The sequence below is a fragment of the Hemitrygon akajei genome, chromosome 2, assembly GCF_048418815.1.
Source record: "Hemitrygon akajei chromosome 2, sHemAka1.3, whole genome shotgun sequence".
Lineage (NCBI taxonomy): Eukaryota > Metazoa > Chordata > Chondrichthyes > Myliobatiformes > Dasyatidae > Hemitrygon > Hemitrygon akajei.
The window spans coordinates 22,066,189-22,082,730 of NC_133125.1; the positions used below are offsets into that span (position 1 = coordinate 22,066,189).

The following is a 16,542-nucleotide window of genomic DNA, read 5'->3' on the forward strand; positions in this document are numbered from 1 at the left end:
TTCACTATCAGTATTACTATTATGCAAACCTGTAAACCAATGTGATTGACTATCACTCGCTACATTCCTCACTTTTGTAGCTGCACGTGAAAATCAAAAAAAACTGCCCATGCTAGAAAGGTGCTGGATGCTTCAACAGAAAATGCTGGCGACATTCAGCAGATTGGTCAACATTTGCAAAAAGAGTAACAGTCAATATTTCAGCTAAGCTTTTGTCAGAATGAAGTATTTGACAAAGTTTTTAAGCTGAAGTATTGACTCTCTCTCATTTCACAGGTGCTGAGTAGTGCTACGAATTTCTCAGCTGCATAGAAAAATCCCCAGGAAATTCTCAGCATGACTTGGAGTGCTATTAGATGCCAATCCTGACCTTGATTTTGTGAAACTAAAACTATTTTCTTCCTACATGCTTATCCAGGTCACACAAAGCATGAGATTGAGGTTGATACAAGGAGGTTGAGATTGATACAAGGACTGAAAGCAGAGACTCTCAGATATACAGTAATTTTACAGCACTACACTCAAGGATGATGTTACACATATTCCATACTTTCAGTGTGTATAGCTGCTGTCAAAACAAATAGCATCAGTCCATAATGAACTTTCATGAAAGGTAGAATTCTAAGAAATTAATGAAGGCATAAACCCTTTTTGCTGTTACATCTGGAAATTTCCACTTGACCTTTTAAAATTCATCCAGTATTAATTGTTTAAATGCAAATACAGTAGTTGAAGATTCTTGTTGAAATAAGTTTACCCTATGGAATTCACAAATCACTACCAAAATTTTGAGATGCAGAATAAAAATATACTCTCTCAGAATTTGTGAGGGGAAAAATTAACATGAAATGTGGAGGGGGGGGGGAATATTTTGTTAAGAGCTTTACAGACATTAATGTGGACTTTTTTGGGAATGTAACCCCTCTATAACATGAGTTGCGCTGTATGACGTATTTAAAAATGAATAACTTATTGTGTATTATATTTGCAGAGTGAAATTGTTAGAGACAATCCAGGAATATTGGATTGTGTGAAGGAAGGTGTCTGCAGACTGGTGGGAATGGGTGTCCCACATAGCAAGCGTTTGCTTCCTCTTGGAGTATTAGTCTTCCCTACTGTCTTGCATGGAGTGCTCCATTACATCATCAGTGGCATCATCCAGAAAATAATTCTATTTCTTTTACGGAGAAAAACATCGCAACAGTACCCAACTGAGACTTCTAGTTCTGTACAAACTGTTCTGGATTCTTATTTCCCTGAACTTATTGCTGGTTTTGTTGCAAATCTTTGTGCTGATGTTTTAGTTTACCCATTGGAAACGGTACTTCACCGCCTCCATGTTCAAGGAACTCGCACCATCATTGACAACACAGACCATGGATATGAAGTTCTTCCTATTAACACTCAGTATGAGGGAATGAAAGACTGTATTAACATCATCAAAAAAGAAGAAGGCATCTTTGGATTTTATAAGGGTTTTGGGGCAGTTCTTGTCCAGTACACATTGCACGCTGCTGTACTGCAGATAACTAGGATTATATATTCTATGTGGTTACAAAATGCCACCTAATCCTGGCATTTAAGATGTCTTTGTAAGATAAATAATCCGTAACAATGAAGAATATATTATTAATTTTCAGTGGTGCATGTTAGGAAACTCTAATAAAATGCACTGTTAACTGTTAAACTACTGAATTGGTGAAAATCTAATTTTAAAATTTAAGATATTTGTAAAATTGTAAAGATGTCCATGATATGTGACCTTTAGTGTCCTTCAAAAGTGGTGTCTGCTATTCTCCATGATTCTCCTTTTGATATATCATAATGCAGCATCCATTCAAATAACATTAAGCAAGAGATTAATCATAACCATAATATCTTGCTCTATTATTTGATTGAAATAACTAACAGCATTTTTTTTTACATAATTTTTGATCGACATCTAAATCTATAACCTTGCACCATGATTGGAGATGATTTTCATGCCCCTGACACATTTCTTTATTGCAGAAGGTGTCACAATTCTTCATCCTTAGCAAATTTGTCTACATAAAAAATATTAAATGGTAAGTAAGGGAGAATCATCATAATTATGGCTTAATATGTGGTTGAAGTTATAGTGGTGTTTTGCTGCACAGTGTTTGCATTTGCTAATTTTGATTGGCTTTGCCTTACTGAATTTCTTCAGTTCAAGGTATCAAGAGTGTGGCTTTATTTTTGGATGTAGCGTGTTAAATAATATCACTGTATGATTAATAACATAGCAATTTAATGAAGGTTAATGTATTGCTGTGATGCCATTTGTGATCTGGTTCAAATATATATTTTCAACTTTTCCAGGGCAAATGCTTGCCTGTTTGGTCAACTAAATATATAAATTATCAAAGAAAAAAAGCATGTATATCTGAGTTTGGTACTTCATGCCCCATCATCTGCAGTCTTTAAGTAGCACTTGCATCCTTTTCTTCACTGGGTAATGGTAAATAATCATATATATTAATTGAAAATTACTTTGAATTTACTATTTGCTCAACAGCTTCAATTTCATTTACTATAAATTATGATTACTGAAATCTATCAATCTCATTACCTAAACACAAGCAATTCTGCAGATACTGGAAATCCAAGCAACACACACAAAATGTTGGAGGAACTCAGGAGGTCAGGCAGCATCAATGGAAATGAATAAATTGTTGACAATTCTGGCTGAGACCTTTCATCAATCTCATTTCCTAATGTAGCTTCACTGTGATTAAACAGAATCAAATGTTATTTTTCCACAAAGCTTAAAGATTTAAACATTTCTAAAGGAGCTAAACTTTGACATTTTATCCTTATTGCTGGCATGGACTTAAAGTATAAATTTGAAATGGGATGGATTAAACATCAGTGAGTGTGTGTAATCTTCAATATTCTGGACCCATTCCTCTTTGAAACATCCACTATTGTTAATGTGCAGGTTTGGCTCTAAATTGAAATTTTAAAGGCTCTGTGAAAATTATTTTTTCTTTGGGGAGGTGAGGTGGGGGGGGGCTGCTTTCAGGACAGATAGGAAGGGGAAAAAGCAAGTAGTACTTCACTGCAGCACAACAGATAAAATCTTATATAATAATGTTTAACTTGCTTCGTAATTAGATTTGAATGTTCAAGTTGAATCCTTAAGTCTCAAAAGAGCATGGAATTCTTTGTTAGGTGTGCAAATAGCTTGCATGTTGCAGAATAATGGAAAGGAAATACTTGGATCCAGATTTCACTCAGAACTGCTTTCATTAAATGCTAATTGTGTGTTTAACAATGTCCAATTCAATCTAGCTACTTTCAATTCCACAAGTGACCTTAACACTTTCTGAAAAATAGGATAATTCTTTGTATGATAGTGATTCTGGAAATATTTACCTTATTACTGATTCCAAGAAAGTTGATGGGAAATTTGCTGATATATACATGTATGTCTCAAATTATGCCACATTGTCCTTATCTGATCGTATCTTGTTAGAAAATTACTGGCTGAAGACCTGTTATCTACAAACCTTTCTTGTAAATTATTCCTGAAGTCTAAGCACAGTCTATCAATTGACTTTTTAAAAAAAAGTGCTTAGGTGCTTAGTGGGGAAGAAAAATATCCTGAGAAAGATGGATACTTTGTGTTTTCTCTGTTTCTGCTCAGATGTGTATTAGGCTCTAGTCTCATCTGAAGTGGACTAGAAAGGAAGCTGCAGAAAGAAATGAAAAGTACCAAAGTTCAAAGTAAATTTGTTATCAAAGTACATATATGTCACTATATACTCGCCTGAGATTTATTTTCTTGTGAGCATTCGCAGTAAATACTAAGAAGCAATGGAATAAATGAAAATCTGCACGAGGCAGATAACAAATATGCAAAAGACAGCAAGTTTTTGTACTTGCACAGAAAAGAAACAAAGATACTAAAGAAATAAAGATGTTTATTGCTTATTTATTATTATTGAGAACATGACATGAAGAATCCTTGAAGGTGAATCTCTAGATTGTTGGAGGTGGGAGGAGTGAAGTTACCTCTCTGATTTAATAGCTAGATGATTGAAGGATAGTAACTGTTCCTGTACTTGGTGGTGTGGGTCCTGAAGCTCCTGTATCTCTTTCCTAATGGCAGCAGCAAGAGGAGAGCATGGTCTGGATGGTGGGGATCCTTGATGATGACCAATTTAAGTTATAGAGCACATAATTAAAAGGGTGGATTGGAAGTTGTGATTAGCCTGTCCTTTTGCCTGTCCAGAAAAAAAATTGTAATTCTCAACTATAAATTACTAATTTTTTGCTTAGTTTAAAGGAGAGCATTATGCTCCAAATTGCTGATATATTTTACTACCACCTGTAAATGACCACTTGTCTCCTCAGCTGTACATTTTCTTTGTCAATCAATGCCTTGACTTAGTTGGTAGATTTAATGACTATACAGTAAAATATGAACCTGTTGTAGGAAATGTAGAACGTTTATCATGGCACTTCTCCAGATTCCATGTCACAAGCAATATAAATTCCAAGTAGTAGTTCTCTCTTCACGATTTTGTGAACGGAGATTTCAGCAACAACAATGCACCTGAAATTATTTCAATTCTGTTGTTGCTTGAATTTTGTTTTAAAGAAAGAATTTGTACGGCATGTTGTAAAATTGAAGGCTACATAAGTCTTTTTATTTCTGACTGAATCCAGAATAATACTGTACCTGGTGATTGTTGGGACTAATCTGCAGCACAATGTCAATTGCTTCAGTATTTAAGCTGAAGAGTATAGTTACTTCTTGACCTTCTGATTACTATTATATATAACCAGTTATACTCTTACTGCACTTGTATCTATAAGACATAAGAACAGAATTATGCCATTTGGTCCATCGAATCTGCTCCACCATTCAATCATTGCTGATACTTTTTTCTCTCCTCCTCAACCCCATTTCTTAGCCTTTCCCCAGTAACCTTTGATGCCATATTCTGCACAAGGACTCACAAATCCATTTCTATCTCAGATTTTTGTATTTTCTCCCCATTTAGAAAATAGTCCGCACATTATTCCTACTACCAAAGTGCATGACCAGGCATTTTCCAATATTCATTTGCCACTTTCTTGCCCATTCTCCTAATCTGACCTTCTGCATCCTACCTATTTCCTCAACACTACCTGCCCCTCCACCAATCTTTGTATCGTCTGCAAACTTGGCAACAAAGCCATCTATTTCATCATCTAAATCATTGATATATACCGCATTAAAAGTCCCAAAACTGACCCCTGCAGAACACCACTAGTCACTGGCAGCCAGCCAGACAAGGATCCTTTTATTCCCTTCTTCCAATCAGCCAATGCTCTAACCATGCCAGTAACTTTCCTATAATACCATGGGCTCTTAACTTGTTTAGCAGCCTCATGTGTGGCACCTTGTCAAAGGCCTTCTGAAAGTCCAAATACACAACATTCATTGCATCCCCTTTATCTATCCTACTTGTAATTTCCTCAAAGAATTTCAACAGGTTCGTCAGGCAGGATTTTCCCTTAAAGAAAACCATGCTGACTTCATCCTATCTTGTCCTGTGTCACCAAGTACTCCACCACCTCGTCCTTAACAGTTGACTCCAACATCTTTCCAACCACTGAGGTTAGGCTAACTGGTCTATAATTTCCTTTCTGCTGCCTTCTTCCTTTCTTAAAGAGTGGAGTGACATTTGCAATTTTCCAGTCCTCTGACTCCATTGCCAGAGTCCAATGATTTTTGAAAGATCATTTCTTATGCCACCACAATCTCTAATGCTACCTCTTTCAGAACCCTAGGGTGCAGTTCATCTGGTTTGGGTGACTTAAAACATCAAGCACACTGCTAGTGTCTTCACAGTGAAGACTGATGCAAAATACTCATTTAGTTCATCTGCCATCTCCTTGTCCCCTATTATATTTCTCCTGTCTCATTTTCTAACGGTCCTATATCCACTCTCATCTCTTTTTTTTACATACTTGAAACAGCTTCTACTGTCTACTTTGATAATATTTGCTAGCTTGCTTTCATATATCATCTTCTCCATTCTAATGATTCTTTTAGTTGCTCTCATTAGGTTTTTAAAAGCTTCCCAATCCTCTATTTTCCCACTAATTTTTGCTTAGTTGTATGCCCTCTTTTGTGTTTACATTAGCTTTGGCTTCGTTGGCCATGGTTCTACTATTTTGCCTTTTGAGTATTTCTTTATTTTTGGAATACACATGTCCTGCACCTTCCTCATTTTTCCCAGAAACGTATGCCATTGCTGCTCTCTGCTGACCCTCCCTGCCAGCAGCTCCTTCCAATTTACTTTGGCCAACTCCTCTCTCATACCACCGTAATTTCCCTTACTCCACTGAAATACTGCTACATCAGACTTTACTTTCTCCTATCAAATTGCAAGTTGAGTTCAATCATGTTGTGATCACTGGTTCTTAAGGGTTTTTTTTAAACCTTAAGCTCCCTAATTGCCTCTGGTTCATTACATAACACCCAATCCAGTATAGCTGATCCCCTAGTAGGCTTAATGACAAACTGCTCTAAAAAGCAATCTTTTTGGCATTCAACAAACTCACTCACTTGAGATCCATGTCCATCTATGTCCATACCCCATCATGGTCTCAGTCCTGTGCATGTCTCTGAGAGCTGAACGTCCAAGGATACACAGTGTATCGGAAGGATAGGCAGGTAGGTAGAGGGGGTGGCATAGCTTTAATGGTAAGAAATGATATTAAATCATTAAAAAGAGTTGACATGGGATCAGAAGGTACAGAATCTTTATGGGTTGGGCTAAGAAATCGCAGGGGTAAAAGGACCCTGATGTCAGTTATCTACAGGCCTCCAAACAGCTGCAATGATGTGGACTACAAATGACAACAGGAAATAGAAAAAGCTTGCCAGAAGGGCAGTGTTATGATAATTGTAGGGGATTTTAACATGTGAGTGGATTGGGAAAATTAGGTCGGCACTGGATCTCAAGAGAGAGAATTTGTAGAATGTCTACGAGATGGATTTTTAGAACAGCTCGCTGTTGAGCCCACTAGGGGATAGGCTGTACTGGATTGGGTATTGTGTAATGAACCAGAGGTGATTAGAGAGATGGAAGTGAAAGAATCCTTAGGAGGCAGTGATCATAACATGATCGAGTTCACTGTGAAATTTGAGAAAGAACAGCTGAAATCCGATGTATCGATATTTCAGTGGAGTAAAGGAAATTACAGTGGCATGAGAGAGGAACTAGCCAAGGTTGACTGGAAAGGGACACTAACGGGAAGGACGGCAGAGCAGCAGTGGCTGGAGTTTATGCGAGAAGTGAGGAAGGCACAAGACATATATTCCAAAGAAGAAGAAATTTTTGAATGGAAAAAGGATGCAACCATGGCTGACAAGAGAAGTCAAAGCCAAAGTAAAATGAAAGCAGAGGGCATACAAGGAAGCAAAAATTAGTGGGAAGACAGAGGATTGGGAAGTTTTTAAAAGCTTACAAAAGGAAACTAAGAAGGTCATTAAGAGGGAAAAGATGAACTATGAAAGGAAGCTAGCAAATAGTATCAAAGAGGATACTAAAAGCTTTTTCAAATATATAAAGAGTAAAAGACAGGTGAGGGTAGATATAGGACCGATAGAAAATGATGCTGGAGAAATTGTAATGGGAGATAAGGAGATGGCGGAGGAACTGAACGATATTCTGCATCAGTCTTCACTGAGGAAGACATCAGCAATATGCCGGACAGTCAAAGGTATCAGGGAAGAGAAATACGCGCAGTCACAATTACGACAGAGAAAGTACTCAGGAAGCTGATAGTCTAAGGGTAGATAAATCTCCTGGACCAGATGGAATGCACCCTTGTGTTCTGAAGGAAGTAGCAGTGGAGATTGCAGAGGCATTAGCAATGATCTTTCAAAAGGAATTCTGGCCTGGTTCTGGAGGACTGGAAGATTGCAAATGTCACTCTGCTATTTAAGAAGGAGGCAAGGAAGCAAAATGGAAATTATAGACCTGTTAGCTTGACATCGGTGGTTGGGAAGTTGTTGGAGTCGATTGTCAAGGATGAGGTTACGGAGTACCTGGAGGCATATGACAAGATAGGCAGAACTCAGCATGGTTTCCTTAAAGAAAAATCCTGCCTGACAAACCTAGTGCAATTTTTTGAGGAAATTACAAGTAGGCTAAACAAGGGAGATGTAGTGGATGATGTATATTTGGATTTTCAGAAGGCTTTTGACAAGGTGCCGCACATGAGGCAGCTAAACAAGATAACATCATGGAATTATGGGGAAGTTACATACGTGGATATAGCATTGGTTGATTGGCAGGAAACAGAGAGTGGGAATAAAGGGATCCCATTCTGGTTGGCTGCTGTTCCACAGGGGTCTGTGTTGGGGCCGCTTTTTACGTTGTATATCAATGATTTGGATTATGGAATAAACGGCTTTGTGGCTAAGTTTGCTGATGATACAAAGATAGGTGGAGGGGGCCAGTAGTGCTGAAGAAACAGAGAGTCTGCAGAGAGACTTGGATAGATTGGGGGAATGGGCAAAGAAGTGGCAAATGAATTACAATGTCGGAAAGTGTACGGTCATGCACTTAGGTAGAAGAAATAAATGGGCAGACTATTATTTAAATAGGGAGCGAATCCAAAGTTCTTGGGCATCCTTGTGCAAGATACCCTAGAGGTTAACCTCCAGGTTGAGTCAGTGGTGAAGAAGGCAAATGCAATGTTGGCATTCATTTCTAGAGGAATAGAGTATAGGAGCAGGGATGTGATGTTGAGGCTCTATAAGGCACTGGTAAGACCTCACTTGGTGCAATACTGTGTGCAGTTTTGGGCTCCTTATTTAAGAAAGGATGTGCTGACATTGGAGAGGGTTCAGAGAAGATTCACTAGAATGATTCCCAGAATGAGAGGGTTAACATATGAGGAACGTTTGACCGCTCTTGGACTGTACTCTTTGGAGTTTAGAAGAATGAGGGGGGACCTCATAGAAACATTTCAAATGTTGAAAGGCATGGAGAGTGGATGTGGCAAAGTTGTTTCCCGGGTTTCAGCACCTAAGTTATGGTGGGGGAGTCTAGTATGAGAGGACATGACTTGAGGATTGCAGGGCACCCATTCAGAACAGAGATGCGAAAACATTTTTTTAGCCAGAAGGTGGCGAATCTATGGAATTTGTTACCATGGGCAGCAGTGGAGGCCAAGTCATTGGGTGTATTTAAGGCAGAGATTGATAGGTATCTGAGTAATCAGGGCATCAAAGGTCATGGTCGGGGAATGGGACTAAAGGGGAGATTAGATCAGCTCACGATGAAATGGCAGAGCAGACTTGATGGGCCGAATGGCTGACTTCTGCTCCTTTGTCTTATGGTTCAAGAAAGGAAGTCACTTTGCTCTTTTCCCCACCCACTCCCCTCCAGTTATTTATACTTATAAACCAGGAATTGGCCTTCTACTTAAAATATTTAGCTAGTTTTAAATTTGCTGCAGCATGGGGTAAGATAACGGTTAAGTTGCTAGACTAGTAACCAGAATTTATTTATTTCTTTGTTTGTTTGTTTGCAGCGTGGAAAAGGTCCTTCTGGCTGTTTGAGCCATGCTACCCAGCAATCCCACAATGTAACCTGAGCCTAATCATGGGACAATTTACAATTACCAATTAGCCTATCAACCCGTACACCTTTAGACTGTGAGAGGAAACCCACGCGGAGATTGTACAAACTCCTTATAGGCAGCAGCGGGAATTGAATTCAGGTCGTTTGTATTGTAAAACATTGTGCTAACCACTTCGCTGCTGCGTCACCTTACTTCACATCTATTGACCCATGGTAATGAGAGTTCATTTTTGAATAGTTGATCAAAGTCTGAAATTAAAATTGATAAAAATTAGAAATTTTTAGATAGTGTTGAATAGTCACAGTAACTGAAGATTTCCAAATTGCTGGGGAAAAAAACACCACTTGAATTTACTAGCATCTGTCAGAGAGAGAACTTTGCCATCAATATGCCATCCTGCTCAATTGGTTACCCTCAACTGAACCCCTCAGTTAGGGATGAGCAATAAATGTCAGCATTGCCAGTGACAACCCCAAATGAATGAAGGTAAACAAAATGGTCACATTTTTCTTATTTTTAATTTTTATTATTAGTTTTATTTAGAGATATGGTGTGGGACAGACACTTCTGGTCCAATGAACCACACTGCATATCAGTCTACCCTAATTGCAGGACAATTTATAACACCCAATTAGCCTAATAACTGGTACATTTTTGGAATATGGCAGGAAACCCACATGTTTGCAGGAAGGACATACAAACTCATTATAGGCACCATTTGAATTTAAGACCAAACTCTGACAGCCTGAGCTATAGCAATGTCGCGCAGGATTGTCACTTACATTTATGGCAACACCCCCAACATCCCCCCCTCTCATCTTCACATTCTTGTGTTTCTACCTTTTGTACTTTGAGGTATCATCCAGGTGTTTAATTTCCCAGAGAACTTGACCCTGTGGCTTAAATCTGAAATCTCCTTTCAGAGTGTTAAACTGCTTTCTGATCTTACTAGTTAAGTTATTTCAACGAAACATCTTCTGTATTATCTCACTTACTTTTTTTCAAATACCATCTATTGTCAAACTTGGTGGGACTGTCCACAATGGTTTCATTATTGATCAAAAAAGTACCTCTGAGGACTTCCAGTTCCAGCACCCTTGTCTCAAGTTCTTGAGAGTACACTCATTTCTGCTGCTTCCATTATCTGTGTGCTGCCCAACGATGGTTGCTGAGATAAGGTTAGAATCCCTATGTGATGCCCATTTCCATCTCTCGAGCATTATATTGCTTCCACTTTATTTCTGGTCCTTATACTTTATCAAATATATTCTATTTCTAATGTTGCTCCTTCAGAATCAGGTCTAATATCACTGGCACATGTCATGAAATGTGTTGTTTTCTAGCAGCAGTACATTGCAATACGTAGCTGTAAATCACAATAAAATATAGGGACCAGAAATAATGCAGAGAGAGAGGGGAAAATACTGAGGTAGTGTTTATGGGTTCATCACACATTCAGATATCTTATAACAGAAGGGAAGAAGCTGTTCTGGAAACATTCAGTGTGAGTCTTCAGACTCCTCCATCACCTCTTTGATGGTAGCAGTGAGAAGAGGACATGTCCTAGACGATGGATGCCGGCTTTTTGTAGCATTGCCTTTTAAAGGATGCTGGGAGGCTAGTACCTGTGATGGAGTTGGCTGAGTTTACAACTTTCTGTATTTATTTCCAATCCTGTGTACTAACTCCGTATCAGACAGTTAGAATGTTCTCCACAGTACATCTGTAGAAATGTGTGAGTGTCTTTGGTCATGTACCATTTCTCCTCAAACTAATTAAATATAGTCATTGTTGTTCTTGCTTTGTCAGGGATGTTGACACCCAGCTCACCCTTTCCACTTCTAATTACTCAATAATAACGGCTGTGTGTTCCCTCAACTTCCCCTTCCTGAAGTCCACAATCAATTCCTTGGTCTTACGGATGTTGTGTGCAAGATTGTTGCTGCGACACCACTCAAGCAGCAGATCTATTTCAATTCTGTTCACCTCCACATTATCATCTGAAATTCTGCCAACAATAAACATGAGAAATCCCACAGATGCTGGAAATCCAAAGCAACTCAACAGGTCAGGCAGCATCTGTGGAAATAAATAAACAGTCGATGTTTCAGGCCGAGACCCTTCTTCAGGACTTCTTCGGTTCTGCCAATAATTGTTGTCATTGGCAAATTTTAGATGATGTTTGAGCTGTGCCTAGCTACACAAACGTGGGTGTAGAGAGAGCAGAACAGTGGGCTAAGTGCACCTCCTTGAGGTGTGCTAGTGTTGATTGTCCATGAGGAGGAGATGTAATTTCTGATCTGTGCAGACTATGGTCTCCTGGTGGGGACGTCAATGATCCAGTAACAGAGGGAGGTACAGACAGGTCCAGGTATTGGAGCTTGTTGATTTGTACTGAGGGGATGATTGTGTTTAATGCTGAACTGTAATGAATAAATAGCCGGCTGAGTATTACTATTGTCCAGGTAATCCAAGGCCAAATGGAGAGCCAGTGACCTATTGTGGTGATAGGCAAACAGCAGCAGGTTCCCATCTAATATTATTTTAGTCCATCCTTTGCTGAAAATTGCTATGCTGCCTCTCAGTTGCCATACCATCTATGCAACTCAGCCCATCCAAAATTCTGCTTCTCGTTCTGCACCACTGTTACTCCTGCTCTTCACAGGTTCCTGTGGATCATAATTTTCAGTGCCTCGGTTTTAAAGTTCTTATTTTAAAACTTCTTCAATGGTTCAATGGATACAGCTATTTCTGCCCCTGCCAGGCCCCAATTCTGTGCATGCACCCATGCAAAAGCAACTCTTCATTTATCCTATCTTAAAATATAATACAGTTTAAAATTATTCTGTGCTTTAGACCTTCACGAGGCAATCAAAGGTACAGGATAATTATACTCTTCTTCATTTTGACCAAGATTTCTACTTACCACTCTTAATTTTTTCCCTTGTGGCTTTTTAAAAAAAATTTCATCTCTGCCTATTGAGAGGTCTTTGAAGAAGCATGTTCTGCCCTGGGGCTCTGCCAACATGAAGAACCTGATAGCATTTTTAAAGCAGCTGCATATTCCCAGAGTATTTTGTAGCTAAAGATTCACCATTCAAGTTATGTTTATAAAAGGCAACAGAGCAAGATAATGCAAATATTTATGACAAGTTCTTTCAGTTTTTGTGATTGCTGGGCAGCTGATGGGGTGTTGACATCCTTCTAAAGGTGTTAAAATGAAACCTTAAGCTATAATCTCTTCCCACAGGTGGTTGAGGAATTATCATTTGAAATTTGAATTTCCCTCTAACTGACAATAAAAACATCCTTGTATATTGGAAGTATTAAATTTGATTCCTCATAATTAGATAGTTAATGAACTCTCACAAAAATAGGTACAATTGAAAACCCTGTAGTGTCCTATCATGACTTACAGACATACATACTTTATTGATCCCGAGGGAAATTGGGTTTTGTTACAGTCGCACCAACCAAGAATAGTGTAGAAATATAGCAATATAAATCATAAATAATTAAATAATAATAAATAAATTATTCCAAGTGGAAATAAGTCCAGGACCAGCCTATTGGCTCAGGGTGTCTGACACTCCGAGGGAGGAGTTGTAAAGTTTGATGGCCACAGGTAGGAATGACTTCCTATGACGCTCAGTGTTGCATCTCGGTGGAATTAGTCTCTGGCTGAATGTACTCCTATGCCTAACCAGTACATTATGGAATGGATGGGAGACATTGTCCAAGATGGCATGCAACTTGGACAGCATCCTCTTTTCAGACACCACCATCAGAGAGAACTAGCACACAATTCATTTTTGCTTTGCATTTCCATTGATTTTGTTATCAATTATGCCTTTAATTTGAGCAATCCACAAATTAGATGGCAAAATGGGAATCACCATAACCTGCAGTCTACTGCTTCTAACAATAAATAATTGTGTTGATTGTGTTGTGTCCCTCTAAGCATAGCCTTAACAATTCCTGTGTTTAATACTTGTGTAGTAAAGGCAAAAGTAGTACTCCTCTTGACATCAGGTACTTGGTAAATTGTGGCCTTCTTATTCTTGTATGCTGTGAATAAAGACAGCAGCAACGATCCACGTAATTTTCACTCTTCTGCATTCTAGTTTGATTACTTAAGTAGTCAACAGCCTTGGAAAGGCAAAGCTTCCTGAGGCTTGCAAGGTGCTCTCATTAACACAAGTTTATTGTGCTCTCTGTGTATGTTGCATAACATCCAGAAGTTAAGTTAGCATTTAGACCATAAGACATAGGAGCAGAATTAGGCCATTCACCCCAACAGGTCTTTTCCATCATTCAGTTATAGCTGATTTATTACCCCTCTCAACCCCATTTACTTACCTTCTTGTAACTATAGACAACCTTACAAATTAACAAACCTATCAACCTCCACTTTAAATATACCCAGTGACTTGGCCTCCAGAGCCACCTGTGGCAATGAATTCCACTGATTCACCACCCTCTGGCCAACGAAATCCCTCCTCAGCTCTGTTTTAACGGGCAGCCTTGCATTCTGAGGCTGTGCCCTCTGGAGTTCTAAAGTTGAAACTTAAAAACACAGTTAGGATATTTAAAAAGTCACCTTGGAACTTTAAGGAAAAGAAGTTTTTAAATTTCAGTCTGCCAGAAAATATTGATTAGTAATCCAATGACTTCCAGGCTGGGAAAGCTTTCCATGTGTGAGAAAATCATTAAAACAATGTTGCACAAAGAAATGGGAAGGAGGTGACTGTATTGCAAACTATACTGTATATTTTTGGTCCTTGTAGATACCAAATGGTTTGGAATCCTTATAGTATTTTTGATTCCATACTATACATCTTGTGCTGCTTATTAAGGTGAAATGAATGAACAGACCTAACCAGTTCCTCTTCACCACCACCCTGCTCCATCTAGCAGAACTGGATCTTAACATAACAATTTCTCAAACATGAGGAAATCTGCAGATGCTGGAAATCCATAGCAACACACAAAATGCTGGAGGAGCTCAGCAGGTCAGGCAACAACGATGGAAAAGAGCAAACAGTCGACTGGCCTAAAATGTTGACTGTTTACACGTTTCCATCGATGCTGCCTGAGCTGCAGACTTCCTCCAGCGTTTTGTGTGTGTTGCATAACAATTTCTCCTTTGGCTCCTTCACTTTCTCCAAACCAAAGATGTGGCCATGGAAACTCGCATGGGCCCTAGCTATGCCTGCCTTTTTGTCGGCTAGGTGGAACAGCCCAAGTTCCAAGTCAATGCTGATAATGGCCCCAAAGTTTTCTATGTTACATTAAAGACTGCATTGGAGCTACATCCTGCACCCACACTGACCTCATCAATTTGATCAACTTTGCCTCCCATTTCCACCACTGCCCTCAAAATATACTTGGTCCATTTCTGACCATCCCCCCATTCTCAAGCTCTCTCTCTCCATCTCTAGAGACAGATTATGCACTGACTTACAAATCTACTGACTCTCACAGTTATTATGACTATATCTGTCACTTGTAAAAATGCTATTCCCTTCTCCCAGTTCCTCCGTCCCTGCTGCATCTATCCTGAGGGTTAGGCTTTCTGAAATGTCTTCTTTTTACTGCCATCAATGCTGCCCTCACCTATATATCCTCCATTTCCCACACACCTGCCCGCACTCCATCTTCCGTCACTATAATAGGGACAGGGTTTCCTTTGTCCTTAACTACCACCTCATGAGTGTCTGTATCCAGCAATTTATTCTCTGTAATTTCTGTCATCTAAAACATGATTGCACCACTGAGCATATCTTTCCGTCTCACCCCCGTCTCTCCCATCGGCCTTCCATAGGAATCACTCTCTACATGATTCTTTTGCCCACTCAATCCTCCCTATTGATCTCCCTCCTGGCACTTGTCCCTGTAAGCGTGACAAGTGCTACACCTGCCCCTATACTTTCACCCTCACCACCATTCATAGCACCCAACACTTTACCTTCGATTCTGTGGGGGCATCTGTTGTATCCAGTGCAGCCTTCCCTAGATCGGTGAGACCCAGCACACATTGGGAGACTGCTTTGTTGAGCACTTTCATTCTGTGTCCCACAACAGGCAGGATCTCCCAGTTGTTACCCATTTAAATTCTGACATGTCTATCCATGACCTCTTCTACTGCCCCGATAAAGCCAAACTCCAGTTGGAGGAGCAACACTTTGTATTTCATCTGGGTAGCCTCAAAACTGGTAACATGAACATCAATTTCACTAGTTCCTGGTCATTGCTCCACCTGTTGCCCCTTCTTCCTTTTCTCTTTTTCCATTCCCCATTCTGATTACCCTCTCACCCCTTCTCTTCACCTTCCAATCACATCACTCTGGTTCCCCTCCTCCCTTCCATTCCCCCAAGCCCTCTCCTATTAGATTCCTTTTTCTCCAGCCCTTTAACCTTTCCACCTCTCCCCTCTCAGCTTCTAACTTGATCCCCCCTCCCCCACTTTCCCACCTTCCCCCTCACCTGGTCTCACCTATCACCTGCCAGCTTGTCCCCTCCCCCCACCTTCGCCTGCTTCCTTTCCAGCCCTGACGAAGAGTCTCAGCCCAAAACGTCAACTGTTTAGTCTTCTCCATAGATGCTATCTGACTTGCTGAGTTCCTTCAGCATTTTGCATGTGTTGCTCTGGTTTTCTGCAGAATCGCTTGTGTTTATCTTTTTCTTCTTGTAAAGTTTAATGGCGGTTGGTAGACCAAGATAAGGTGCATTACCACCACGTACTGAGTTGGATGTGGAGTAAAGAGACAGGAAGTATACCCACTAAATCCTCCCCCCCTCAAAAAAAATTCAAATAATATCGAAAAGTCTACTGCTTTTCAGAAAGCAAATCACAATGCCTTTAGTTTCAAAGTAAATATGGAAAAATATAGGTTTGGTGCACAGGTTGAGATTCTAAATCAGAAG

The 16,542-nt window shown here is 39.6% G+C and overlaps 1 protein-coding gene across 1 annotated transcript in view; it reads left to right on the plus strand.

Moving 5' to 3' along the window:
- slc25a46 (solute carrier family 25 member 46) overlaps positions 1-3,961 on the plus strand; it is a 56,398-nt gene extending 52,437 nt beyond the window's left edge. The window contains exon 9 of the mRNA XM_073068222.1: positions 992-3,961. Within this exon, the coding sequence (XP_072924323.1) occupies positions 992-1,570 (579 nt within the window). The 3' untranslated portion in view covers positions 1,571-3,961. The remainder of the gene's footprint in view (positions 1-991) is intronic.
- Positions 3,962-16,542: the final 12,581 nt, after the last annotated feature.